This window comes from Siphateles boraxobius, unplaced genomic scaffold (genome assembly GCF_051911475.1).
Source record: "Siphateles boraxobius isolate OS27281-9 unplaced genomic scaffold, OSU_SipBor_1 66, whole genome shotgun sequence".
NCBI classification, from domain to species: domain Eukaryota; kingdom Metazoa; phylum Chordata; class Actinopteri; order Cypriniformes; family Leuciscidae; genus Siphateles; species Siphateles boraxobius.
The window spans coordinates 13,023,616-13,048,094 of NW_027509193.1; the positions used below are offsets into that span (position 1 = coordinate 13,023,616).

At 37.7% G+C, this 24,479-nt stretch overlaps 3 protein-coding genes across 8 annotated transcripts in view; 2 read left to right on the forward strand and 1 right to left on the reverse strand.

The window, feature by feature from the left end:
- On the reverse strand, positions 1-17,567 carry mvp (major vault protein). Of its 3 annotated transcripts, none has more exons than XM_077212301.1 (17): positions 16,826-17,567; positions 14,903-15,047; positions 13,860-14,055; positions 13,474-13,597; positions 12,021-12,152; positions 11,679-11,773; positions 11,200-11,436; positions 8,899-9,024; positions 7,826-8,026; positions 6,948-7,183; positions 6,314-6,511; positions 5,982-6,126; positions 2,644-2,855; positions 1,198-1,314; positions 981-1,107; positions 705-893; positions 1-534 (listed from the first exon to the last, which is right to left on the reverse strand). In XM_077212301.1, the coding sequence occupies exons 2-17, from the start codon at positions 15,037-15,039 to the stop codon at positions 409-411; spliced, it is 2,598 nt and encodes an 865-aa protein (XP_077068416.1). In that variant the 5' UTR covers positions 15,040-15,047; positions 16,826-17,567; the 3' UTR covers positions 1-408. The 3 variants fall into 3 exon arrangements, with proteins under 3 accessions (XP_077068416.1, XP_077068417.1, XP_077068415.1); XM_077212302.1 differs by having other exon boundaries at positions 7,826-8,023; positions 16,826-17,560; XM_077212300.1 differs by lacking the exon at positions 16,826-17,567 and having other exon boundaries at positions 14,903-15,057.
- LOC143721667 (uncharacterized) lies at positions 3,817-5,711 on the forward strand. Of its 2 annotated transcripts, none has more exons than XM_077212307.1 (2): positions 3,817-3,882; positions 4,395-5,711. In XM_077212307.1, the coding sequence occupies exon 2, from the start codon at positions 4,699-4,701 to the stop codon at positions 5,383-5,385; it is 687 nt and encodes a 228-aa protein (XP_077068422.1). In that variant the 5' UTR covers positions 3,817-3,882; positions 4,395-4,698; the 3' UTR covers positions 5,386-5,711. The 2 variants fall into 2 exon arrangements, with proteins under 2 accessions (XP_077068422.1, XP_077068421.1); XM_077212306.1 differs by having other exon boundaries at positions 3,839-3,882; positions 4,422-5,711.
- The window catches only part of phb (prohibitin), a 12,185-nt gene continuing 4,007 nt past the window's right edge, over positions 16,302-24,479 (forward strand). The window contains exons 1-6 of one of the 3 annotated variants that reach the window (XM_077212305.1): positions 16,302-16,473; positions 18,241-18,334; positions 18,468-18,629; positions 19,480-19,622; positions 24,070-24,186; positions 24,272-24,367. In XM_077212305.1, coding sequence (XP_077068420.1) covers positions 18,250-18,334; positions 18,468-18,629; positions 19,480-19,622; positions 24,070-24,186; positions 24,272-24,367 — 603 coding nt within the window. In that variant the 5' untranslated portion in view covers positions 16,302-16,473; positions 18,241-18,249. Of the gene's footprint in view, positions 16,474-17,642; positions 17,749-18,217; positions 18,335-18,467; positions 18,630-19,479; positions 19,623-24,069; positions 24,187-24,271; positions 24,368-24,479 lie in introns of those variants that run through there. The other 2 variants (XM_077212304.1, XM_077212303.1) reach the window with 2 other exon arrangements.

Sequence of the window (24,479 nt, forward strand, 5' to 3'; positions counted from 1 at the left end):
TGCAAATGCAAAATATTTTATTTTATATTTGAGAAGACATTATTAGACAATTAAAAAATGTTTTATTGCTGGATAAAGCACAGCAGAGTAAAAAAAAAATCTAGAAAGTTCTTTGGGATTAACTACTGATTATGAATAGTATAAAGACACCCTAGGCGCATTTCAACACAACACAAAGTGAAGACTTGAAAAAGCAAATGTGTTAGTAAACCGAACGAAAAAAATCTTTTGAGCATTAGTTCACATGAGAAACAGGACAACAAGGCTACTGCTAAAACTGCAGTTTCATGTGTTTAATGTATTAGCTATTAATAATGTAAACTACAACATGGCGTATAACATTACAGTTTTATTTATGCATTTCATGTGGTATAAGGCCTCTTAACCTCTGTCTCTCCTATTTTTTATTTATTCATCTTGGTCTTTGCCCTGCAGAGCCCCCAGGAGGCCATTAGCAGTAGAAAAGAGATTAATAGGAGAGGAGCCATCTGTAATAAGAGTAGACTTCAGACCCAAAGACTGCAGGAGCTTCACCTGAAGAAGAAGAAGAAGAAAAAAATGGTACATGTGAGCTAAAATATTGAAACAGTAGAATCTTTTCACACCTCAAATCCATTCAAAATGGTATTATGAAAACATTTGTGATGCAAAGCCTCCATAGAAAGATGTTAATTTACTGTTTCAATGTTCTTGAGTTCACTTACCTGTAGTTCGGGCCCGGCTCGGGCCATTTCCTTCAGGGTATCGGCGCCCAGATTACCGATCAACTCCTTCAAGCGCAGACTCTCAATCTCTGCCAGCTTCTGCCGCTTCTCCACCTCCATTCGGTCCGTCTCCTTCTTGTAGATCAGCTCCTGCTCACGTGCCTTACACAGACGGGCCAGCTCAGAGTCCTGACACACAGAGGAGAAGAGAATGGTCAAAATCTAATAGGGTAAGAATAGATAAAGATGAGATCTAGCACATTTTGGATGACATACAGCCTCGATTTTCTGAGCCTCTGCTTTGAGTTTGGCTTCTTCGACCGCTGCCTCTCCATGTATACGAGCAGCCTCGGCTTTAGATTGTGCCTCGGCCTTCGCTGCTCCTGTGCTCTCCACTGCAGCACTGGGATGCACACACAGTGATTATTATCTGTGAACATGTTAAATGTGCACAACAGCTTTAGCATAGCACTGGCCCTTGCAGTGAACTCACCTCTGGGCCTCCAGCTCCAGCAGCTCCTTCCTCGCCTTCTCTGCCTCTGCCTGGTCTGAGATCTTCTGCCTCTCCAGGCGACCCCGAGCCTCCTGCTCCAGACGCTCCGCTTCATGTCTGAAAGAAAGGAAATGAGTGTAAATGGGCACGACAGACAACTGTGGAAAGCTGGAAGAATAACAGGAGCTCGATTCTTCCTCAAAGCAGGACAGAGTAATTTATTACTTACGTAAATTAAGATAAACGAAGAGACTGAGAATTAGATGAAAAGAAACCCATCAGGCTAAAGGCCCGTTCACACCAAGGACAGATAGGCCGATAGCAGGCCAAATGAATAGCAGAGTCCACACCACAACTATCAACATGCACCAATGCTACATGTCATAATCATTTGTTCACAAACAAGTATTCATTACTTCAATTAGCTCATTGTTTCTGCCTAAAATTATTACGTTGTTTAAATGAATAAATTTAGCTAACTGTGATTTTGTATATGTACATTTCTGAAATACATAACTTGGACAGTTACCTCTGCTCTGATAACAGATCACTCTAAATCGTAAGGTGGACTCAAAAGGTGGCTTTTTTGACACTTTGTGTATTGTGAAAATAACTAGTGAATATGAGATAAATAAGAGATAAATGTGAATTGAATTGAACTATAACGATAACGAAAATACACCTTAAAAAATAAAATAGAAATAATTTTTTCTAGGGCTAATCAATGTAAATTGTTATAATTATTATTTCTGACATACCAATAATTATATATATAAATAATTATCGGTATGTCAGAAATAATAATTATAACAATTATATTTACGATATATTATATATATTCTGCAGCTGGAAGGCTTATTTTGTCTGATTTGACTGCTTCTGTATTTTGCTTTTATCTCACCTGTTTATTGGGTATTAGTATTTTGGATTACCCTTTCAACATTTGTTTTATATTTGGTTGTAACCTTGTCAGCAGTATTATACCCATCTCCAATGCTGTCAATTTCCCTGTGCTTGCACAAACCTTTCTTCATGAAATTTATTTCAGTTTCTTATTGATTGCATGGAATTTTATGGTTAGGTTTTCAGATCTGAAACATGCAGTGCTCAGTATAGGTTGTGGCTGTTTGTGGGAGATCAAGTTCCCTCATCCACAATTTATTGCTGATCCCTTTGTTTCTTTTGATCTTTCTTTTTCGATGTGTCATTTGACACAACATTGTCTGTATATTTAGTATCTAATAATGTTAAATTCTGTAAAATAAGAAATTTTGTAGAATTTAAATTTAAATAATTATACCTCACATATTTAAATACTTCTTTTTAAATTAAATAACTTAAATGTTAAAAAAATATAACTATTAAATGTGAAAAATATGAATATAAAGAATTTAAGGGAAAAAAAATGCATCATAAAGAGAGAGAGATGAAGTGTTTGGTTTGTACCTTGCGGCAGCCTCTTGTGAGTTGGTGGTGATCTCAATGGCTAGTTGCACGCTCTTTTGCAAGGCGTCGCGGGTGCGCTGGTCCACCGGCTCCACAGACTGAATGTCCACGCTGCTGATAACTAACCCGTTCTGGTTAAAGCGCAGACTGGACCGCACCGCAAGCTTATCATCAAAACCAAAGACAGATGAACAGATGATCCTGATGGAGTTCTGAAAGAGAAATAGATTCATATGATCAGAGTAGACAAGGACAAATAAGACTTGGGCATGTTTTTAAAGTCAGGATTTGAACAACTGAGACAGATTTTTTGAACCATCAATGTCATTCATGTTTCCCAGTCAGAAAACTGACCTTAACCTCATTGTACATCGATAAAAGACCTAAAAATTGCTCTCCACTGCCATTCCACAACAAACTTGGTAAAGCTCAAGGAATTATGTGAAGAGGAATAGACTAACATTGCCTAATTCCTGTATTGTGGTGCAAACTTTATAGAGTTTTATCCAAAAGTCTTATCCAAAACGGCTGTAACAGCTCATTTTAGTTCTTGATTTTGTAAAATTATTTGAATTGTTTATAACTGTATTTATTTCGGGGGTCGCTGTTGCAAAGATAAGCAAAACATTTTAATTACATCAAAATCATAGGTATCATAAGTAAATGTGTTGTACTGCCATGCAAACTTATTAGCTTTGAATACATGTGCCTTGACTACTAAATTATTCACTGAAATAAGACCTGAAAATGAATTGCTGGACAAGTGTTCAAGGCATGTTTATGTACAGAATAAAATAAAAAAACATTAAAAAATCTTGTATGCCATAACATATTGATTTAATCCATATAAAAAGAAACATCAGGAAAGAATGTCCTCTAAGATACTGTGAAAGCTTAAATAAAGTAAACAGTGATACATGTAGTGTTAAAAGAAGTCACAGATTGTTTAGTTAAAAGCTATCAATCATGTGAGCTTAATTATGTGTGGTCTGTAATCACATTCTGCGATGTATGCAGTATTAAAACAATGTGTTTTACTTTCAAATAGAAAAACCTCAATCATATGATTTATCGGTTTTGGGCACACAAGTTTCTATTAAAATATGATTGGCTAACATGTGCCAACGCCTTTTATGGAACTAATATAAAAGACCAAATTATAAACGCATCACCACCAAAGGAAGATCTTCAGTCGAACAGTGGTTTTCTTCAACACTCAGAAAGGTCCTGTATTTACAGGTAAGGTTGTGATGTACTGATCTGATCAAAAACTTTTTTCAAATTTTGTTCAAAGAATTGTTGAACTTTTCTAACTTTTGCTGACATTTTGTACAAAATACTTGATAAAAAAATGTATGTAAGAAAAATGGTCATGATCCTTATTTGAAAGTAATACTGTTGTTCCATTAATAAAATTAATAATTACTTTTACAAACATGATTACTTTATTAGCTTTATATACTTTATAACAAACTGAACGCGGAGATACAATTGTGAATACGAAAATAAAGCAGTGGATTTTTCTTTGTAAAGTGAAAACAAACCTGAATGTGGATTTCAGCTTTCATTTTACAAGGAAACATCCACTGTTACATTTTTGCATTTTGTATGCTTTTCAGAGCACCCATAATATTTTTGAGTACCAGATGCACTCTGGAATATAATATTGTTTTCAAGATAATGTGTATTGTTTAAAAATGAAATGTAAATAAATGTAACAGTAATTATGTTTTTTTTTTAAAATTATATAGGCAAATTATATATTGCTTCTTTTGCAGAACTATACAGTATTTACTCTGTGGCTAAAAAAAAATAATCTAAAAAACCCCGAAAATGTCAACTGGCAAGTACATAACAAACATTGATGTCTCCACCTCTGCATATGAAGAAAGTCAACTCAAAAATAAACTCTATCAGAAGATTGATGTTAATCTCAATGAGGGTATCAAAGAAGCTAGAAACCAGGTCTTTCTTTGGTACAAGAAAGGTACAGAAACATCACCAAACCACCACCCAAACCTATAAACCAGGATCCAGTTTTCATTCAACACTGACATGGAAATTGGTCTTGCTGATGCAGAGTATAGTAAAGTCAACAAGGATCTGAATACAGGAGTTCGTGGAGATCCCATCTTTCTGTGGTACTACAGTGGCAGCACTGAATCTGACATTCCTATTGTCAGCCTAAATGTAACCAAAGATGCAAAAGAAGAACCTGCTCTTCTGCAAGATGGCTGGGAGAGACTGGGCTGTGATCTGAACCGTGGTGCGGGAGGAAACTATATCTATCTGTGGGTGAAGAGAGAGAAGCCGAGCTACATCTGTGAGGTCACAGCATCTGTTGACTTCTATGCTGACAAGCACCTGTTTGAGCTGGGCTTCACTCGTGTGGATGAAGACACCAACCGTGGTGCTGGTGGAAACCAAATTTTCATTTGGTATCGGCGCAGAATCGATATGAGCAAAGCTCTCACTGCTCTTGATGTTTCCACATGTGCCCGAGAAGAGTCTAACCTTCGCATTAAAGGGTTCAAGAGAGTCAATGCTGATCTCAATAAAGGAACAACTGGAAAAAGTATCTATCTGTGGTACATAAAAGGAAATTGTGGATCACCAATAAAAGCCATGGTTCTATTGGTCAATCCACAGTCTTGGGATGAGTATACAAAGGCTAATATCGTTATTAACAAAAACCTGAATGATGGCAACAAAGGCATGGACATGTACCTGGCATATAAGTAAAAGAGCAAAACTGCCCTCGTGGTTTGAAAACACCTATTAAAAAATCTAATCATTACCAATATATGGCAATTACACGTTTCATAACTGATTAAACCTTACCAATATTTTTTCACACAACCAACCAATTAATAATGGAATCACACTTCTTGAGAGTAATTTAGTTTTAGAGCAATCTGTAATCTAGTATTAGTGCAATCAATGATTTAAAATCCATTGTCTTTTAACCATGTTTTGATAATTGTTTAAAGCATATTGTGATTTGAATTTTCTTCGACTTTTGTGTCTGTTATAATGCGTTGTCAATAAAAGTCAGCTATTAGCATTAATCATGGTATAGTGATTTTTTTTTATGTGTTCTTGACTTCTTTTTAGAGGCTTAATCATACATTGGAAGGGGACAAAACAACAGAAACACACAATTACGATTGCAGCGGCTAGCTATGTAAAAGATCTAAAATGTTGAGGGTTTTGTCTATGGGTTTTCAGGTTTGCACATAATCACTCATTGCAACACAATTATGGCTTAAAGTCGGGACACTAAACATGTAGGAAAGAGAAGTATCAGAGCAATAAAGCTCTAAAGGTGTGTCACATACTTTGTGGAAGTCGTCAAACTGCACTGAGGCAACTGCTCCTCTGATTCTGGAAGCGATGGCCTTGCATGCATCGCCCACAAAGTCTGGCACTGAGAACAGAGTCGCAGCCTGGGCCGCATCAGCAGGCAGTTTGATGTCAAAGTGCCTGATACCCGAGAGAAAGAAAGAAAGAAAGAAAGAAAGAAAGAAAAAAAGAAAGAAAGAAAGAAAAAAAGAAAGAAAGAAAGAGAGGTCACTGCTCTGTTTAGCTTAATGATATAGTCTGTTTGCACTTCATTTGTACTCCTCGAGACATTTCGAATAAGACTTTAGAGCACAGGCACGCCACGTACCAGTTGTAAGAGAGCTGCAGCTGCAAGCGGGCATGGTCAGCCGTCTCTATGGTGATGATGTCGGTACAGAAGTCTGGGCCAAGCAAGAGACAAATGGTTTTGATGACATTAGGACGTTTGGGTTTGTCTCCGGAAAGGGAGAGCATCGTAAACTGCTCATCGGGGCCCAGCATCACCATCTCAGGTCCAAACATCACCCTGTGAGAGACACAGAATGTGAAAGAGGAAAAGTAGGTTTTTAACTTATAACTGTACACAACATGAATAACACGCATAAGATTTTGAAACAAATGAAAACACTCATAAGAAGAATTGTACAGAAACTAAGCAAAATTGCAGGTGTGAACAATGTCTTAAAGGGATACTTCACCGGATTTTCATATTAAACTACGTTATTCCCTTAACTAAGAGGAGTTGATACATACCTCTCTCGTCTCAGTGCGTGCACTACATCGCTCTGTCTTGCGGCGAAACTTTGTTAGCACTTCGCTTAGCCCAGTTCATTCACTAGGATCCAAGCAGAGAAGCGACCAAACACCTCCATGTTTTTTTTTTATGAAAAACCGGTGGAGTATCCCTTTAAGAAAGACGCTGCATAACTATATGACTGTCACTCAGACAAACATTACATTACCTGGCCTTCTTCTCTCTGTAGTCGTACACCTGCACGGCCGCATTGTGTGGGATACGGTAAGACACCACTCTGGTTTTATCTCTCTCAGCTTGCACAAAGTTCCTTCCTCGATCAGAGCGGTCAGCTAGCGGGTCACGGGATTGGACCAGAAGAGCCTCTACATTGGCTGGAAGCTCTTTCTCCCACAATTCCTCATCGTGCGTTAGCATGTATGTCTGACCAATCACGGCACGCACCTGAAAACCAGGCATAAAGTCAGCTGGGATATGAAGCACTTTAATTTCATTATGTTGCTGTTTGTGTGGTTTTACCGTTTACCCTTGTGTTTGTTTTGTTGTGTTAGTATGAATTAAATGAATTGAACTCCAGTTATAGTTCTCCAATTAGAAACATGAGTCTTCCTTTTTATCTTACAATCATTTCCAGAATGCAGTAAACTGCAATAGAAGAATTTAAGGAGTAGTTCACCTCAAAAAGAACAAATTCTTTCTTTATTTTTATCCTCATATTTTTCCCCAATGCATATGACTTTTTCTTCTTCCGAACACAAAAGGTGGATTTTCATCCTAGCCACTCTTTTCGTTATAATAAAAGTGAATAGAGACTTATTATAATATTCTGAAGCCAATATGACAGCTTTGTCTGAGGAATAGACTGAAATTTAAGTCAATATTCACAAAATATCTTCCCCTCCGAAGTAGCTTTTTAAATCAAATAAAATTTAATTAGATGCAATAAGAAAAATGACATCTTTGTCACTGTGAAGATAGACAAAATGTCGATTTCTTTGACTGCTCTCAGGCCTACAAGATTCATAATATTCTTATGAAGAGATTCTGAAAAACAAATAAAATAAAATGAGATCATTTTTATCTTGCCTTTCCAGATTTTATATCACGGACATAGATTCCCTCATTCTCATCCAGCGGGATAGCGTCTCGTCTAAGCATCACCTCCACGGTGGCAGGCGGCACATATTCGACTGGCCCACGCAGCATCCACCGGTCACCTGGACGACGTTGTGTTCCCCTTAATTTGGTCCGCTTTTCCCCTTCTTCTTCTTCATCTACCTTGTCCTGCTGGAATGGTACGGTGCGGAGAGATGGGGTGAAATAAAGAAGGCGGGAGTAACAATGGCAAACATTAGTGTAGGGTGGGGACGGACTCTGTAGCACAAGTGGCATACGTTTAGACTGTGTGTGTGTGTGCATAAGCAAAAGTGAATAATAAATAAATAAATGAAATGCAACAGATTGAAATCATATTTATCCAGAAAAATTGATGGGAATTAAATAATTTATAACAGGGAGGGGGAAGAAGGGAATGAATTAACGAAGGAAGTGATTTCCCCCATCATTAAAGTACTCTAAATGTCTGCGTTGAATGCGGACTGATCCAGAATCAAGTTCTTCCTGTTCACACAATTTATGACAAGGAGAATTATGAGTTTCAAAAGCGCTCTATTCATAAACCCAGTTCACAAACTGAAGAACGAGAGAGTGAAAAAGCACTCTCTTGTCTGGTGTGTGCCTTCTTATCACGTAAACATGAAGACAAAGATTTTGGGAATGCTGAAAGGGACATATTAACCATTGGGATCAAGGGGCAATTGCTGCACCTTACGAAACAGGTAATATCCGTGTACACTAGGCAAACACAATACACCCATTCTCTATTTGTTTTCTTTTGTTCTGAAATCTCCAACAACAGGTCTCCACCCTTCATTTTCACCCTATATTCGGTCTGTTTCTCTCCTTGTTTAAATACTATTTGAATGAATCAGAGCTCTCTTGTCTTTCAGGACAAGAGCGCAGGAGTTCAGAACACCTGTTAAACGCAGTATGCAAATGCTACAACTCTACCAGCTGTTCATATACTGAATTTCTAGTTAATCATGTACTAAAAGGATCCTTTTTGTAACTAATTATAGATGATTAAAGATGTCCTGTACCCCCTCTGTGTCAATGAAGGCCTCGACAGCACGCAGCACGAGCCCCTCCTCCTCAGACAGCACATACACATCCTGAATGCCGTTCTCCAAATACTCTCCGGGCCTGAGGAAGAAGGAACGCTCACCCTGTGAGACAAGGAGAGATAGAATAAGGAAGAAAGAGAGTCAGTGCATGTTACACTTGAAATTAAATCATTTGAACTTATTTATTGGTTTTTTAATTAGAAACCTAATCCCCAATCCCTTTTATATGGCTCTTTTATAGTTTACATTGGTTTCAACATTCATTCAACATAAAACCAGACAGATTAGGCTGATTAGGCTTAGGCTGAAAGTACAGTGGCTCCAAAAAATTGGTATTGGCATTCATTAAAAACTATAAGTTGTTTTTTTCTATTAGAGTATATAAAAGTTGGTTGGTCAGAAATTAATATAATATGTTACAAAACATTTCGCAGCACAACGGTGTTCAACACTGATAATAATTAGAAATGTTTTCTGAGCATCAAATCATCATATTAGAATGATTTTTGAAGGATCATGTGACTGAAGACTATACTTCTATAATAGTATACTAATACTATACTAATCATAGTAATGATGATTAAAATTCAGCTTTGACATCACAGGAATAAATTATATTTTAAATAGAAAACAGGTATGTAATGTAATCTCAATTGTACTGTTTTTTACTTTTAAAAACATTTTTAAAAATTGTAAACACATCTTGCACACAACTGTGTAAGACTGGAAAAACTTGAAGGACTTTAAGAGAGGGCCACTCTCTGAGAAAACAAAGGAAATTAACATTTGAACTCCCCCTCATGCACTATTGAGACGAAGGTCTCACCTCCCTCATCCTAATCTACATTTCTCTCCCCCATTCTTCATCCTGGCAGAGATCTCCCAAATTCACACAAGAATCTAAATGGTTTAATGTGAATGATTATCATCTAGTTTTATACATATTTGGTATTATTTGAAATGTCTCGGTACGACTGGTACAAATGTCTCATTCCCAAAGAAGTAAACCCAAAAGGTAATAAAGTTCTTAGGAAGTTTAGAAATATCTTCCACACCCTCTTTGTAAGGCCGTCTAACTCGATCCAATGGCGGTATTCGAATAAGCGGTGAAGGTCTTTGCGTGTTACTGTCTTTTCTCGTGGCAAAGTATTTTTGGTTAAATGCAATACATTTTATCTTATGTATTAACTCGTTTCATCTGACTCCATAAAATGAAAAGGTTTTTCAATGCTATCTGTGCATCATTAAATGTGATCGAATGTTTTACTATTCTTTTAAACTCTTGAATGAAAATAATGTCAAAGTCAATTAGAATAATCAAATGTCACAATTTAATATGTCAGGTAAATGAATCATTATAATTTCATAATCAATTCAAGGATAATCAATGCAAAACATCAAATGCTCTAGAACAAAGAGGAAAAAGTTTACCCGACAAGAAATGCGTGAGGCAGAGAGACTCGCAACTCTCAGCCTCACGGGCCGATCTCAGATATAGAAAAGGGCCTGAGCTCTCGCTGCGTTTCATTATATACCCAGACCTCATTTCAAATCTAAACATCATTCACAGTGGAAATTTACCTGTAAGTCACCATTTGCTAGCAGTGAAAAATTAGCATTCAGTCAAATGGTCGAAGGTGTAAACTCAAAGACACACCCTCCAGTATTGGAGGGTGTGGAAGATATTTCTAAACTTCCTAAGAACTTTATTACCTTTTGGGTTTACTTCTTTGGGAATGAGACATTTGTACCAGTCGTACAGAGACATTTCAAATAATACCAAATATGTATAAAACTAGATGATAATCATTCACATTAAACCATTTAGATTCTTGTGTGAATTTGGGAGACCTCTGCCAGGATGAAGAATGGGGGAGAGAAATGTAGATTAGGATGAGGGAGGTGAGACCTTCGTCTCAATAGTGCATGAGGGGGAGTTCAAATGTTAATTTCCTTTGTTTTCTCAGAGAGTGGCCCTCTCTTAAAGTCCTTCAAGTTTTTCCAGTCTTACAACTGCATTGAAATGCACACTTAATATTACTTGAAAGGAATAAAAACCCTAGACCCTCTCAACTCCTTTTGATTGCATATATTTTAGCCAAAAATTGCACAATTGGTTAAGTGAAGTTTGCGGATACCATTTTCATTCATATATTTTTATATATATATTTTTATCTGTGACTTAAGTGTCCTACTTATTTTTTATAATGTTTATATAATGCAGCAGCCTTCAGTGCACTTAACATGAAAAGCTGTAGTTGTCCTGTGTTCACTCACCTTCACCACTCTCTTCTGTCCGAGCTGAGGTTTTCCATCGGCCCCCACGGGGTCCAGGACCACACAGTACTGCCTGCTGTTCAGAGTCGTCACGTCAACCACCCCGACAACCTCCTCAGCAACAGAGGGTATGTGAGCTTCTCTGTCTGCCACAGTCACCAGCCACTCTTCTCCAGTGCGGCGCTCACGGCTCCCGGCGTCCCGAAACGGCCGGATAGCGCGCACATGCAAAGCTTTCTAATGAAGGACGAAATGACAAGCAGGCATTGATAATTACATCTGGGGCAAAAGTGTGCTCTGAAGCTGTGACTTCATTAGTGAAGTGCTTTCATCCTTAATTAATGTGTGCTGTACGTTAACCTTACTGTTGAACCAATTAACCCCCCCCATCCCTCATTACCTGTAGACTTAAGTGTGAATGGAGAAACAAGAGAGGAAAAACATGTGGTCATAGTATAGAAAGGGACAGAAGAGGGTACCTTGTCCGTGAGGATGAAAGCATTGACAATATCCACAACCTCTTCGTGAGCTCCAGGAAGATAAGCTCCCACCTTACTGACCTGCCATTCCTCACCTGAGACACATATACACAATTTCAGCCATTTGTTTTTAAATATGCATGCAAACTATTAACTGTCAACTATGTTTGCACATAAAAGACAAAACAACACTGGACCTCAATGATTATCATTGTTTGGACTTTGTTCAAAATATCTTCTTTTATGTGCCACAGAAAAATAAAAGAACAACATGATGGGGAGTAAATTATGACAATTACATTTTTTCTTTAGTATGCATGTCTGCAAATGTGTCTCACGCACCAGTCACTCTTTGGACTCCACTGCGGTCCAGGCCCTCTTTCCGTGCTCGGAGGCGAATGGCCTGATTCTCTCTGATCACCGTGGCCTTTATGACTTCCAGTACCGTCACCTCCTTTCTGGGAATGTACGTCCCTGCCAGGAAAGAAATGCTCAGTAGGTTAGACATCTTACATCATATGATGTCATCAATAATGTATGGATGGATTATAATGGATGCAATGCACTATACTGTGATAGTGAATTGTGAAAAGAAGAGATGCAAGTTACTCACACTTTTTTCTAATCAAAGTAAACATGAAATCAAAATTCAAGTTAAGTTCGGTTTATTTGTATAGTGTTTTTACAATACACATTGTTTCAACGCAGCTATATTATATTGTGATATGTATCATTACTGTTATAGAAAATTACTCATTTTGTTGTATTAGATTAGAAGTAGAATTATTTATATAAGTTATACCATAATTCTTGAGCAAGCAAGTAGACTAAAATTTGACTCCTATTTACTACATGTTCCTGGTTATATTTTGCACAATGTATCTGTGAATTCTATTCCAAAAAAAATGTCTATTAATTAGCTTTTCTTTTTCAGCTAACTTCACAAACTGGCTTCATTCTAGTCTATTTAATTGATATTCAATCTAATCAATTCCTAATGAAGTTTCACTCAGAAATGTCATATTTTGGAGGTAAATTGTGTTGCAAAGGGAATTTCCTGTTGACTTTTATTTTAATCTATCAATTGATCAGCATCTGAAGCTACCTGCCTTTAGCATAATGTAGTTAATATCTGAAAATTGATGCCGAATAAACCCGCTTCCCTTTTCATGGCCTCCTCCTCAAACACATGTTTTCAATTAAACAAGGGCTGTGAAAAGATTAATCGTGATTTATCGCATCCAAAATAAAAGTTTGTGTTTACATAATATATTTGTGTGCCCTGTGTATAATTATTTTGTATATATAAATACACACACATGCATGTATATATTTAAGAAATATTTGCATGTATATACTGTATATATTTATATTATAAATAAATATAAATATTTATATGTAAATAACAAATTTTTCTTAAATGTATACATGCATGTGTGTGTATTTATATATATACACAAAATAATTATACACAGGGCACACAAATATATTATGTAAACACAAACTTTTATTTTGGATGCGATTAATCGCAATTAATCTTTTCACAGCCCTAAATTAAACATAATAATACTATGAAAAGCAACACTGAATAAGAGAAGAACCTTCTTGAAAGGTGTTTGCTCTTCACTCACTATGTGTGAGAATTACTGTAGCATTACCCTTTGAGGAATAACTTTACTGCCTTTTATCTTCCCCTGATAACTTTATAACTTCATTATTTTCAACTGATATTTGCTTTAAACAGGAAACTACTCCAGGCTGGCTAAAGCTAAGGTTAGTTGTGCTGCGGTGGTACCTGGTCCCTCAAACAGCCACTCGTCTCCTGCTACTCTCTTCTCTCCTCCCTCCTCTTCAAAGTCCAGCAGGGCCTGCAGACGCAGAGCTGTGTCCGGGTACACAATCTGCAGCGGTGTCACATCCTGCGAGAGTTAAAGAGAGAGAAGAATATGTAAGTAATACTTATATTATGATATACCCTAAGAATTATAATAAATGTTAAAGAGAGAACCAATGGTGCTTGTTTTGACCTACTTAATGTGAGCTAATGGGAAATTCGTAGGTTTGGTACACAGATTTGACTTATGACGGAAACCACAACCCGTTGAAACTACCCACATGCCTGAGCCCTGAAGCCACAAGGTGCATAGCAACATGTTTCGCAGACATACAATAACTCCATACCTTTTGAACCTCTTCACCGGGGTAAAGAGGGAACGGATCCTGGGTCAGGCGAATCTCTAGGTCAGCATGTCTGAGCTTAGCTTGCCCTGATACGTCAAACTGAACTCGGCCTTCATCATCACGAGTGACAGGGTTTAGCACAACACAATAGTGCCTGGGTGGCACCATGATCATCCGGACAGGGGCAAACAAAACCCTGGTAGGAAATGCGAGGATGAGTTCAGTGATGCGGGCAAGTAAACACCATCACAGTAATACCAGCATACATAGACTACATTCAAAAAAGAAATAAATACTGTAAAAGTGACAGTAAAGACATTTAGAATGTTACAAAAAATGACAAAATAAATGCTGTAAATGTTTTCTATTCATCAAAGAATCCTGATAAAATGTATTAAGCTTTCCACAAAAATATTAAGTAGCACAACTGTTTTTAGAATGGATAATAATCAGAAATGTTTCTTGAGCAGCAAATCATCATATTAGGATGATTTCTGAAGGATCAACAGCTTTGACATCAAAGTAAATTTAATTAAAAGTAAATTACATTTTAAAATATAATTAAATAATGTTTTGATCAAATAAATGGAGCTTTGGTAATAAGCATAAGAGACTTATTTCAAAAAGATTAACAAATCTTACAACCCCAAAAATTTGCATAAGTCTCAGAAACTAAAAGAAAGAGTAAAAGAGAAAAATTAGAGACTAAAAATAAATCTATATGAATCATAAAACATCAATCCAAACACTATTAATAAATAGTTAATATCCGCTATTGTTTGGATTCTGGACAATAGAAATAGGCTTGATTACACAGTCTCCCAGCAACTCTCTCCCTCGCCACAGTTTGAAATTGGGCAACAATACTAATATGTAAATGCCCTACCTTTAATGCCCCAGTAATGCCCCTGCAATTTCTTTGTAGACATCAAAATAAATTAAAAATCTATTTAGGTCAAATGTAAAAAGCTAAAGTCAGCCAGAACCTGTATTTCAACTGCATTTGCACAATAGAGTAGTTAACCTGCAGGTTTCTAAGTTACCTCTCATTGTCCTGGCGTATATAGGTGAGAGGGCCGATCTCCACCCGTGCAATGTTGGTGTTCTGATCCAAGACATGGATATAATGGTGAGGCGGGATCCTGATGATCGAGGCATCGAGCAGCTGATTAGCATCCATATTTGTTCCTACAAGCATACCCTCACAAAGTTAAATTTGGAATTATGTAGAGATTATTGACCATCAAATCAAATTCAGGGTCATGTGTAATACAGTGATATTACTCCCACAATGTGATTAAATGTTTATGACAGGTTCCATTTGCCCTCCGTTATCTAAAAAAACTTTCATTGTCTATGTCAATTTGTATTATGCATAAAAAACCCAATAATATAAAGGTCAGCAGAGTTTTCAAGAGCGAACACACCTCAGCTTCTTATCTCTTTAGGGCAAATTCATGATAACGCTGCTATGGGCCACATGACAACACTTAGCTCGTTGTCTTTTTAAACTGGGATTATAACTGATAAAATGTTGATAAGTCTTTGATTATATCAAGTCTAAAATATGGATTTTATTTTGAAACAGAAAATTCTGTCAATCACACCCACACAATTACAACACCAATCTCTGAGAATGTTGCACAACGCTTTCATCACTCCTTGCCCTAAATCGGTGATATCAGGTAATGTAGCTTACAAATTCAGTTAATCAGGTAATGTAGCTGACAAATTTAGTTATGCAATGTCATGTAATCTAAGTGTGCTTTAAAAGACGTAAAATGTTATCTTTCATTAGGATGGATGGGTGGATGTTGCTGTTTGACAAATAACATATTGTTTGGAAATTAAGCAAGATGGCCTGTGACACGGGGCAAAAAAATATGACATAATTCAAACACTATTATAGCTTATTTATATAAAAACTAAAACTTCATCAGTAACAGTTTACCTGTTAAAGTAAAGCAGAGAAGTGACCTTACTTCAATAAGCCATAATATAATATTGAAGAGTTTCATTTTTTACACGGTTTTTTTTTTATCTGATGTTAATTGTAATAAATGTAATGTAAGCAAATGTATAGGCCTACTATGGCAAAACTGCTAGATGTGACATTAGTAATAGTCTGCGTATACAGTGGAAACATTTTGACTGATCCACACTAAATTTAAGTATTTTATCATGCATGACAAAAGTGACCAAATTAACAATAGATACAATTAAAACACCATAGTTAAATTATTTGAGTATTTTGAATGCCTGCATTTAGAATAGAAGCAAAGCATGGTAATCTCTTTCGTGTCGTTTTTTGTTTTGTTTGCTTGTTTAGTGGGTGTTGTACAACAGGTTCACATTTGATTTTAGCACCACAGCAACAACAACCCATAACGCAAACACATTTGTCTTCGAATCAATCAATCAATCAAATCTTCCGCATGCTGTGACGTCAGTAGGAGGGCTGTCGACGTTAAAGGTGCACCAATCGTAAAACACCGAGGATGAACGCGGAAATTAGAGACTTACACTAACTCCTTTTTTTAGTTTATTGATTTATATAACCTGAAGAATCCATCACATCTGAAATAATTGCCTGAGGCGTGGTACCACAATATAGGTAATTAACGACGTCACAATTAAAACTAATTTTTAGTCTATTTGATATACTGTGCGTGTAAAGATTACTTTATGTTCATTTAAAGTACAAGTAGGCTACACTACGATAGTCTTCTGCAATTAAAAAGTGCAAGCACTGTCAATGTTTTGCTTAGCGTTGCTTTATCACATACATTTTTTGCATCGTCCTCCGCGCTTTAGATATTCATTCGTTCGCCTTTTGTCATCGCGATTACAACCAACTAATTAAGGAAAATTCACAACTAACCAAGTAAGATTGATGTAGCTGTCTAAGTTATCCTCAAAGTTATGGCGATTCGTCTTCCAATTATTGTAAAATAAACGAGACTTACAGTTTCAGAAGAATACGTCCTTAAAACTGCCAGTCCGAGGTTGGATGGATCCGTCAGTTTAAAGTCAACTGTATGAATGCTGCGCAATGCTCTATAATAAACACGCACTGGTAGAGGTGTGTCATCCAGGGAAGGAGGGGGCTCAATGTAGGATTTCCCGGAGCTGGAGTCACAGTATCACGTGGCTCACAAGTATTACTGTAGCTGGGTCTTGATGTAGCACATTTCAGCAAGTAGTTCATTTCATTTATTTAATACTCTAAAGTTTAAATCATCCAACTAGGTATTCGCTTTGTAATATTGCGATCAAATGATTGTCAGTGCCACGTTAAGTAGTTCCCACAATATATCCTATTTAAATGGCCCTCTAGTAGTACTATAACTATTACAGGGCCATTATAGGGCTAAAACTTTTCTATGCGTATACAACTTCCTGTTTTATCAAGGTTGTGGTAGACTAGTGGTTAAGGGTATTGTTAGTACGGTGAAAAAGTTCTCTATGTGAATTTTTCTTTCTTTTTTGTTGTTGGTACATCAGTATTCCTAAATAAATTGCAGCAGAACAGCAAACATCACAAAACCACAAACAATTACAGATCAATCGAAACAGACTACGGCAACTACGTTTAACGAAATGTTCAAGTTCAATTGAAAAAAGCCATCAGTCAGTGCCAAAGGTCCAACAGAAACACCCACATGCTGTGTTCCATAAGTCCTCATTCTAACCATGATTCTAACAAGCAACGAGAAGACGTACACCCAATAAAAGTTATTGTTGCTCGCGGGGGCGTTCTCTTCCGTGTCCCTCTCTCCAATCAGAGGAGTCTATGTTGAAGGTTCTGCGCATGCTCAAACGCAACTTTTTCATGTGTTTCTCGTGCGCAGGCTCTGGTGGAGGTCACTGTGATCTAACGGCGTAGTGGGTGAGTGGTCACGTTGGGAGAGATTATTTTAATATGGATTTGATGCATTTGTTTTATTTACACAGCGCCTATAATTACAATGTGACTATTGAAAGGGACACGAGCATGATGGATTTACCTTTGTGGGACGGTTGGCAGCAGGACATGATTGCATGTCAGTTGCAACATTAGCGTGTAGCAGGCTAATTAATTAAACTTCACTACGACGGAAGTATTTTAGTCCCTGTTGATATTTATCATATAAGTTATTGTGTTAGCAAATACCAATTTATCTGGAGTGCTTTATAATTGTAAGGTTGTTATGCAGATGCCTTTCGCTGACCATGTCTGACCCTCTCAAAATGAGAACAGTTTAGCACGTTTCATTCATGTCATGTCACTGCTGAAGAGTCAAGACTATCCGGACGGAATGTTTTGATTATTTAAGGGCTTTTACATTCATAAGTGATTACCATGAAGCGATTATTAAGATGAATGTGCTTCTCTCATCAGATTGTTGCCATGGCGAAACTCTTTGAGTCCATTGGAAAGCTGGGATTGGCCTTGGCCATCGGAGGAGGTGTAGTTAATTCTGCTCTATTTAATGGTAAGTTCAGTGGTGCTCAACTACTTAAATTCTGTGTAATGTACCAAATAAATCGGTATTGAGTTTATAAAATTGAAATGTCACGCTATGTGTTTTAATTAAATTTTGAAGATCTTTTGTTTTTTCATTGCAGTGGATGCAGGACACAGGGCTGTCATCTTCAACAGGTTTCGAGGTGTCCAGGATGATGTTGTTGGGGAGGGCACACACTTCCTTATACCCTGGGTGCAGAAGCCAATCATCTTTGACTGCAGGTCCCGTCCACGTAATGTGCCAGTCATCACTGGTAGCAAAGGTACATCATGCCATTCTTTTATTGTTTCTGTCTGACTGCCATAGGTGTAATTTGAGGGTGGGACATATCCCCACCACTTTTTGCCAGGGTCCATATTGTCCCCACCACTTTTTGAAACTTCTCTTGGCACGGATGTACCTAACAGAAAGAAACATCTTCATTTAATTAGCAATTCATTAGTTTGTGTTAAATAAGAGGGGATCTAGTGCTGGAATGTGTTGTTCTTGAAGTCATGGTGAGTGTTTGTTGCCGCTGTTATCAGTTCTCTCTTAGTGCTCGTTCTCAGTCTTCGGACAGACGAGTGCTTCAATCTATCGCTTCACACCGTTGTATAGACTATTCGCTCCTGTGAAATCCAAAACCAAATGCACATAAATGTGTCCCTGCTGTTGATAAACAATCACTGATGAACACCTTTGGTTTTAATGAGAAAAAAAACTATACCAGGGAAGATTAGACTCAAAACTTCTCTAACCCTTTAACAAAAGTTCTACCACCAGACCCTTGTGGCACAAGAGTGTTCCATGTGAATCTATATGTTTATTCACTGACGTGAAGAATCTCAGGTCTAATATTGTATGATATATAGTAAATGTAAGGATGAAACTATCATTGTAGTGTTCTTTTTTCTCCAATTGTACATATCATTGTATTAGCAGCCCGACCCACTTTTTAAAACAAAGTTACGCCACTGACTGCTGTTCTTCATTTCGTCTAGAATTTTAGTTTTCTTTAATGTCTATCTCATTCTGTTTCTCTTACAATATGTTGAGGTTTCTTGCTTCTCTGCTGTTCATTCTTTTGTCTTCACTAATAAAACTGGTTTATGGTCTGTCTTTGTCCTTCTCAGATTTGCAGAATGTGAACATCACACTGAGAATCCTGTTCAGACCAGTTGCTGGACAACTGCCACGTATTTTCATGAGTATCGGAGAGGACTATGATGAGAGAGTGCTGCCCTCCATCACCACTGAGGTTCTGAAGGCTGTAGTGGTGAGTGTCATACATAACGTTAGGAAGACATGTACACTACTCTTCAAAAGTTTGGGGTCAGTAAGATTTAGCCAGGATGCATTAAATTTATTGAAAGTGACAGTGAAGACATTTGTAATGTTACAAATACATTCTATTTCAAATAAATGCTGTTCTTTTGAACAAAAAAAACATATTGACATATTGATTTTATAAAAAATGTTAAGCAGCATAACTGCGTTCACCGCTGGCAAGGCCGTCAAAATTTGTTCTTGCCGCCCTGCCAACAATGCTGTAGAAAGATTTGTGGACGCTCTGCCATAGATCGAAAGCTTGGTCTTGTAAATTTTTATTTAAAGGAGCCGCAAAGCAAACAAACATGTTGATCTTATTTGTATAGACTGACCACAAGTAGGGTATAAGTTAACCTCATGAAATCTTTTAAATGTAAAAGTAAGAAATTGATCGATGGAAAGATCTTAACGATCATAGTTTATATGTTTGCTAACTAAATGAAATCTATTTGTGGTTTGGCTTTTGTGTTCATGGTTAAGTGCTAGGTCTAATTTCATCAGTTTATTCATACTTGGCACGTGACGTCACAAGTACTGGCTGGCGGGCAAAAACTTTGTTCTCTAGCAACGAAACCCAGTAAACTAATCAAGGATCTTGCTAGGACGTCGCCAGTTTTATTATACAAAAGTTGGTGTTTTGAGGTGTAAACGACATGCCAGATAGTTGGTGCGCGATTGGCTGCACTATTATTCAGCATAATCGGGTTAAGAACGTGCATGTAAACGTGCTCATTCCCCGAAAGTGAAAGTAGAAACGGAATGAGCTTTCACCATCTGTCGCTGCATTAATGCCGCGTTCTCTCAGAGACGACGATGGATATAACGGTATAGCGACGACTATCTTAATTTACTGGCTTAATATTTCTCTTGTGGACCTACATTAAGGACAGTAAAAAATTAGAAGAATATTTCTATTTAAACAAGTTTTTGAAGCTGCTTTTGATTTTCACAGATGGCAGAGTTGTGCTGTTCGTGAACTAAAGACTGTTTTTAGGCCTATATAATTTTAGTGATATTATTAATATTTAGTAATTGTATTGTTTTTAGTGTTTAGCTTTATAATGGTAGTGGATTGCAACCATCAGTTTGAAAAAAGGCATTTGGCCGGAAGCTAGAATTTTACTTTGTAATGTTAAATATGAATATGTTTCCTGCACAAACTCATCACTTTGCTTCAGAAGGCCTTTGTTAACCCCCCAGAGCCGTGTGGCGTTCTTATATAATGGATGGATAGGCTTCTTTTGAGCTTCAAACTGATGGTTTCAAACCACTGCCATTATAAAGCTTTGAAGCATCAGTGAGGGAGTTTAACACTATAAGGTGTATTAGGGATGGGCATGATTAATCGACGATCGATTATTGATCATTAAGAATTTCGTCGATCACGTTAATTTGTTATCGATTATCATTAAACTAATGCTGCTGCGTTGCGTAGTGTGAGTGGAAAGTGAACGTGTTCCCCGGGCTGGTCAAGTTAGCGCGGAGGTACCTGTGCATCCCGGCAACGTCAGCCCCCTCAGAGCGGGTGTTTTCAGCGGCTGGACTGAAGCCTTGTTTACACTCGACGCGTCCGCACGAGCGCGAAGGTGAGCGCGGCAAAAATGACATCATTGCGGTATTCGGTGTTTCACAGCCGAGCGCGTCGAGTATAAATGCCTCGTCTGTTTGGGGAGGTGCGCGCAGTCTGTGGAGACTCGCGCTGCAGAGCCAGGCGAAAGTGTAAACGAGGCTTGACGGTCAAGTTGCGGTCGCGTCTGACCCCAGATCATGTCATCAACATGCTTATCTTTCTCAACAAAAATCAGTAGACTGGTGTAGAAGTTGTATGTGAGTTACTAGTTATTTTTTATGAGGCTTTGTTAAGTAGCCTAGCCGAATTGATTGTTACAGTAGGTAGGCTAATCTTTCTCACTCTCTTTCTCGACTCCGTTCTTGGATAGTTCTGAGTTACATTTTGACAAAACCTGTCAGATCTAAGTATTATTATGTTTTTGGTTAAGTTATTGTTTAACATGATTTTTTTTATTATTTATTATTTTGGAACAAACGAGGGTCTGTTTAAGAACGCAAACTCGCAGCTGCAGGTTCCGTTGCTTTCGAGCACCGCAGCGCATATATATCTTCAAGTTTAGCCTAACCAAACGTCCAGTTTTACTGCCACAAGTTGATCATCTTGTAATAAAGATCCAATCGAGGAAAAACGCGCTGTATTTTTGTATTTTCATTGCATTTTTAATTTATAAAAAGTATATAATATAAAAATAAATAATGAATTTGAATATAAAAATATTAATGATTAATCGATAGTCGATCGTTAATTCTCCCGACGATCGACTAAGAAAATTTAATCGAATGCCCATCCCTAAGGTGTATACAACTCCGATGTATTCGTATGAAAGAACAAAGTCTTATACACCTAGGATGGCTTGAGGGTGAGTAATGGCCTGTCCCAATACCTCCCCTTACCCTAGATTTCTGCCCTAACCCTTGTTTTTGCGCGTTCTCGTGTGGGGGTAGGGTGTCCCAATACTCCAAAGAGCAAGGGGGAGTGCTATTCTCCCCTTAAAATCAACCCTCAAAACATAGTGCGGTCTAATGCAGGCTTAAAACGAAGTGGAAGATGAAATTACCCAGGATACCTTGCGGACTCAGCAAGCCAAATGTTTTTAAACAAGATGGCGGACACCGCTGGAAAGGAACAATTGAAGTATATTTTCGCAAATAAGCATGTTAAAATTTCTAAATATATTGGAATATGTTAGTTTGATGCACATCCAATGGACTGTTAAGTTTTGAACACTAATGTTTGAAAATATTTCACAAAGCTATCTATATGACGATGTTCATGATATCTGCCGAGTGCTTCGAGAGAGTCTGCCCATCAAATATACATCTGATCTGGTTCATCTAATTTTATTTTCAATTTTGGCTTCCAAGGATTATAAAAAGATGTGATGTAAAACTATTAAAAACTAGCACGTTCGTCTAACTTTAGTGCTTCATCTTTTTCTTCACAGCGCCCTGTCATTTCTCCCTAACGTTAAACCCAAACTGCACTGAGCACAATCAGTGATTGTTGTAAAATTGCTAATTCTAAATTGCGTAAGGTGTTTGATTGTAAAAAGTGCTATTATAAGCACAATGATCTGTGCAAGAGACCATGGCGGCGCGCGCTCCGAAACGGACTGCAACTAGACAAGCAAACTATATTTTGGGTTTCGTGTGCGCGTTTAAACGATTAAATGCAGACAAAAATATGGCAAATGCGTCTTCTATATTCCACATGTCTCTTTTGATTCATCAGACGTAGATAAACGAACACAGGCCACACAACAGGCAACACAACAGCTGGAACCGGCATTTTCTGAATGAAAATAGTAGTAGTAGTAGACACGTTGACGCTGCGCGTGACGTAGTGATGTTTGCCGCGCTAATTTGCATATAGTGGTGTCCCATTTCATAGGGAAAGATCTTCAACTCCACTTCCCTCGTAGAGGGGACTTTACTTTCGAGGGCACTCAAAACCAAGTGGAAGTTTTAAAGGGGGAGAAATTGGACAGGGCCTAAATCATTGGGTAATTTTCATTTTCAAGTGAACTATTCCTTTACCATGAATTTGTGTGCAGCCTACATTACAATAACTGTCCTGGTTGAAGTATAGCCTGAATGCATGGGACACGTCGTACGGGAAACCTGCCACAGCTGCTTGGAAATGGGAATTAAAGTTTGGTTGGACTTGGAACCAAAGTTTAAACGACTGTGTTCTCTGGAATCTTCTCAAGCAGAGGACTTCTACATTCCGATTGGTTGCCGCCGAACCGCGTCATTGCTCATTACCATAAAGTTGCCCTGACTTCAACTTTCCTCGACGCCCACACCGTCCAAGACGCGCCGCACCGCTACTCGCTGCCAGCTCACTTTGAAAAGGAATGACTTCCGGACACTTTGATGCTCTCGACGTTCGTTCACACCGAACAGTAACTGGTTTCAACATTGATAATAATCAGAAATGTTTCTTGAGCTGCAAATCACCATATTAAAATGTTTTCTGAAGGATCATGTGACACTGAAGACTGGAGTAATGATGCTGAAAATTTAGCTTTAACATCATAGGAATAAATTATATTTTAAATGAATTAAAATAGAAAACAGTTATTTTAAATTATAATAATATTTCACAATATTTACACAGATTTTACTGTATTTGATTAAATAAATGCAGAGAATAAGAGACTTCTTTCAAAAAAAAAAAATTTTTTTAAATCCTACCCACCCCGAACTTTTGGACCGTAATGTGTATAGGGCTGGATGTTGGTAACGTCTACGGAACATAAGATGAAACCAAAACCTTGCATGGATTAAATGGAATTTTAAGGTGTATCAATTTTCCGCAGGCCCGTTTTGATGCTGGTGAGCTCATCACCCAGAGAGAGCTGGTGTCCAGGCAGGTCAGTGAAGATCTGACAGAAAGAGCATCCACCTTCGGTCTCATTCTAGATGACGTCTCTCTGGTAAAGACCTCTTTTTTCCCCCTCTGTTGATGTTTCAGTTTCTCTCTCCTCCAGTGTCTCACTCTTTTGTCTCTCTCCCCTTCAGACACATCTGACGTTTGGCAAGGAGTTCACTGAGGCTGTCGAGATGAAGCAGGTTGCACAGCAGGAGGCTGAGAGAGCCAGGTTTGTTGTAGAGAAGGTAAGAGCCTCTGTTACGAACCCTTTTGTTAAAAGTGGCTTCATAAGGGTTTCACAACATAAAGAAGGACACGTGAGACTTGAGTACGCTGCGATGACATTTATTACTCACA